General features: G+C 39.1%; 1 protein-coding gene across 1 annotated transcript; it reads right to left on the bottom strand.

Annotated features, from left to right (window-relative positions):
• Positions 1 to 344: 344 nt before the first annotated feature.
• Positions 345 to 1,066, bottom strand: LOC110646654 (ethylene-responsive transcription factor ERF024-like). The gene has a single exon (XM_021800167.2). It carries the CDS (start codon positions 1,024 to 1,026, stop codon positions 400 to 402), a length of 627 nt encoding a protein of 208 aa, XP_021655859.2. The 5' UTR covers positions 1,027 to 1,066; the 3' UTR covers positions 345 to 399.
• Positions 1,067 to 1,508: the final 442 nt, after the last annotated feature.

The following is a 1,508-nucleotide window of genomic DNA, read 5'->3' as shown; positions in this document are numbered from 1 at the left end:
AAGCTTGATGAAATAATACATCATCATCATCATCAAATGAAGCTGCATAGAAAATTTTATTGGAATTAAAGGTTCCTTTCTATCACTCTAGAAACTAGCATTACCATAACAGCAAGGTGCAACTACAGCAAATCCCAACAAGGATAAGAAACCCTGCACAAAAAATAATGAAAAGTAGGGAAAAACAAAACAAAACAAAGCCTACCCAAACCATTGTCCAGCATCTCAACCTCTAAGCTGATATAGTTTCCATACACACAAGACAAAGGACATATATATATATATTTATATTATTTAAATTGCTCTTTTTTTTTTTTTCTGAGTGGGTTTCATTTTTAAAACTTTTGTATATTGTTTAATAATTATACAGATATATATAGTTTTTAAAAAAGCTAGGGATTAAGGGAATTTCCAGAGGTTTTGGTCCCCTAGGTCAGGGTTTTCATCATCAGAAGCAGTATTTTCATCTCCGGCAATGTCCAGGCGAGGAGGGCTAAGAAGCATCCCTTCAGCCATATTCCTTAGAACATTAGGCATATCAAAAATCAAATCCTCATCCACAAATTCACTGGACATTGGCCTCTCCTGCTCCACTGTTTGACTAATAATACTCGTACCCTCCTGCTGATGATGACTCCCAATTCCTAAAGCATCTCTTGCAGCCCCTATAGCAGCAGCTGCAGAGGCTGCAGCCTCCTGAATATCACGCGGGGATGTGGATGCAGGAACAGGTAGAGAAGAAGCCGAGTTTGGGAAGTTAAGCTCGGCATCTCTGCCTTTTAGAGCAAGGGCTGCAACATCATAAGCAACAGCAGCCATTTCCGGGGTAGGAAATGTGCCTAACCAAATTCTATTAGGGCTCCTAGGCTCTCTAATCTCAGACACCCATTTCCCACCACTCCTACTCCTAACTCCACGATACACCGGGTGGCGGCCAGAAACAGAAGGAGGTGCACTAGGCTGCAACTGAGTGGCTGCAGTAGAGGTGCTGCTAGTGCTGCTGGTGCTCGGCTGCGAATTATGCATAGTATTTGAATGATTATGAGGCAAAGAATTCCATGTAATGGCGGGAAGATGGTGGGTTTGAAGTGATGAGAAGTGAGAGAAGCCATTTATGGGGATTGAATTGAGAGAGGGGATGAAATGTTAAACGCAGAGAGATTGAGGAGTGAGAGGAAAGTGCAAACCAGTTGTTGATGAACTGCTGTCTGGGAAGGGTCGGGGTGTAAGCCAGCTTTGTGTTGGACGTCTGGGTTGGACTGCGTTCTTGCGGCAAAGTTAACTGCTTTTTTTTCTCATGTTCAAGAATATTGATGTCTAATTGGGATTTGTCCCCCTTTTTTTTTTTTTTTCTCATCGTTATTTTATTTTATAATTATCAAAAGCCTAATGCATAAATAATTAACTTTTAAACTATGAAAATAAATATACTAAACCTTTAATTTTTTTCCTTATTTTAATATGTCATATCATTAAATTATTCAATTTTCATTTATTTATTTTTTATT

This window comes from Hevea brasiliensis, chromosome 3 (genome assembly GCF_030052815.1).
Source record: "Hevea brasiliensis isolate MT/VB/25A 57/8 chromosome 3, ASM3005281v1, whole genome shotgun sequence".
Classification (NCBI taxonomy): domain Eukaryota; kingdom Viridiplantae; phylum Streptophyta; class Magnoliopsida; order Malpighiales; family Euphorbiaceae; genus Hevea; species Hevea brasiliensis.
This window is presented reverse-complemented; position numbering and strand designations above follow the sequence as displayed.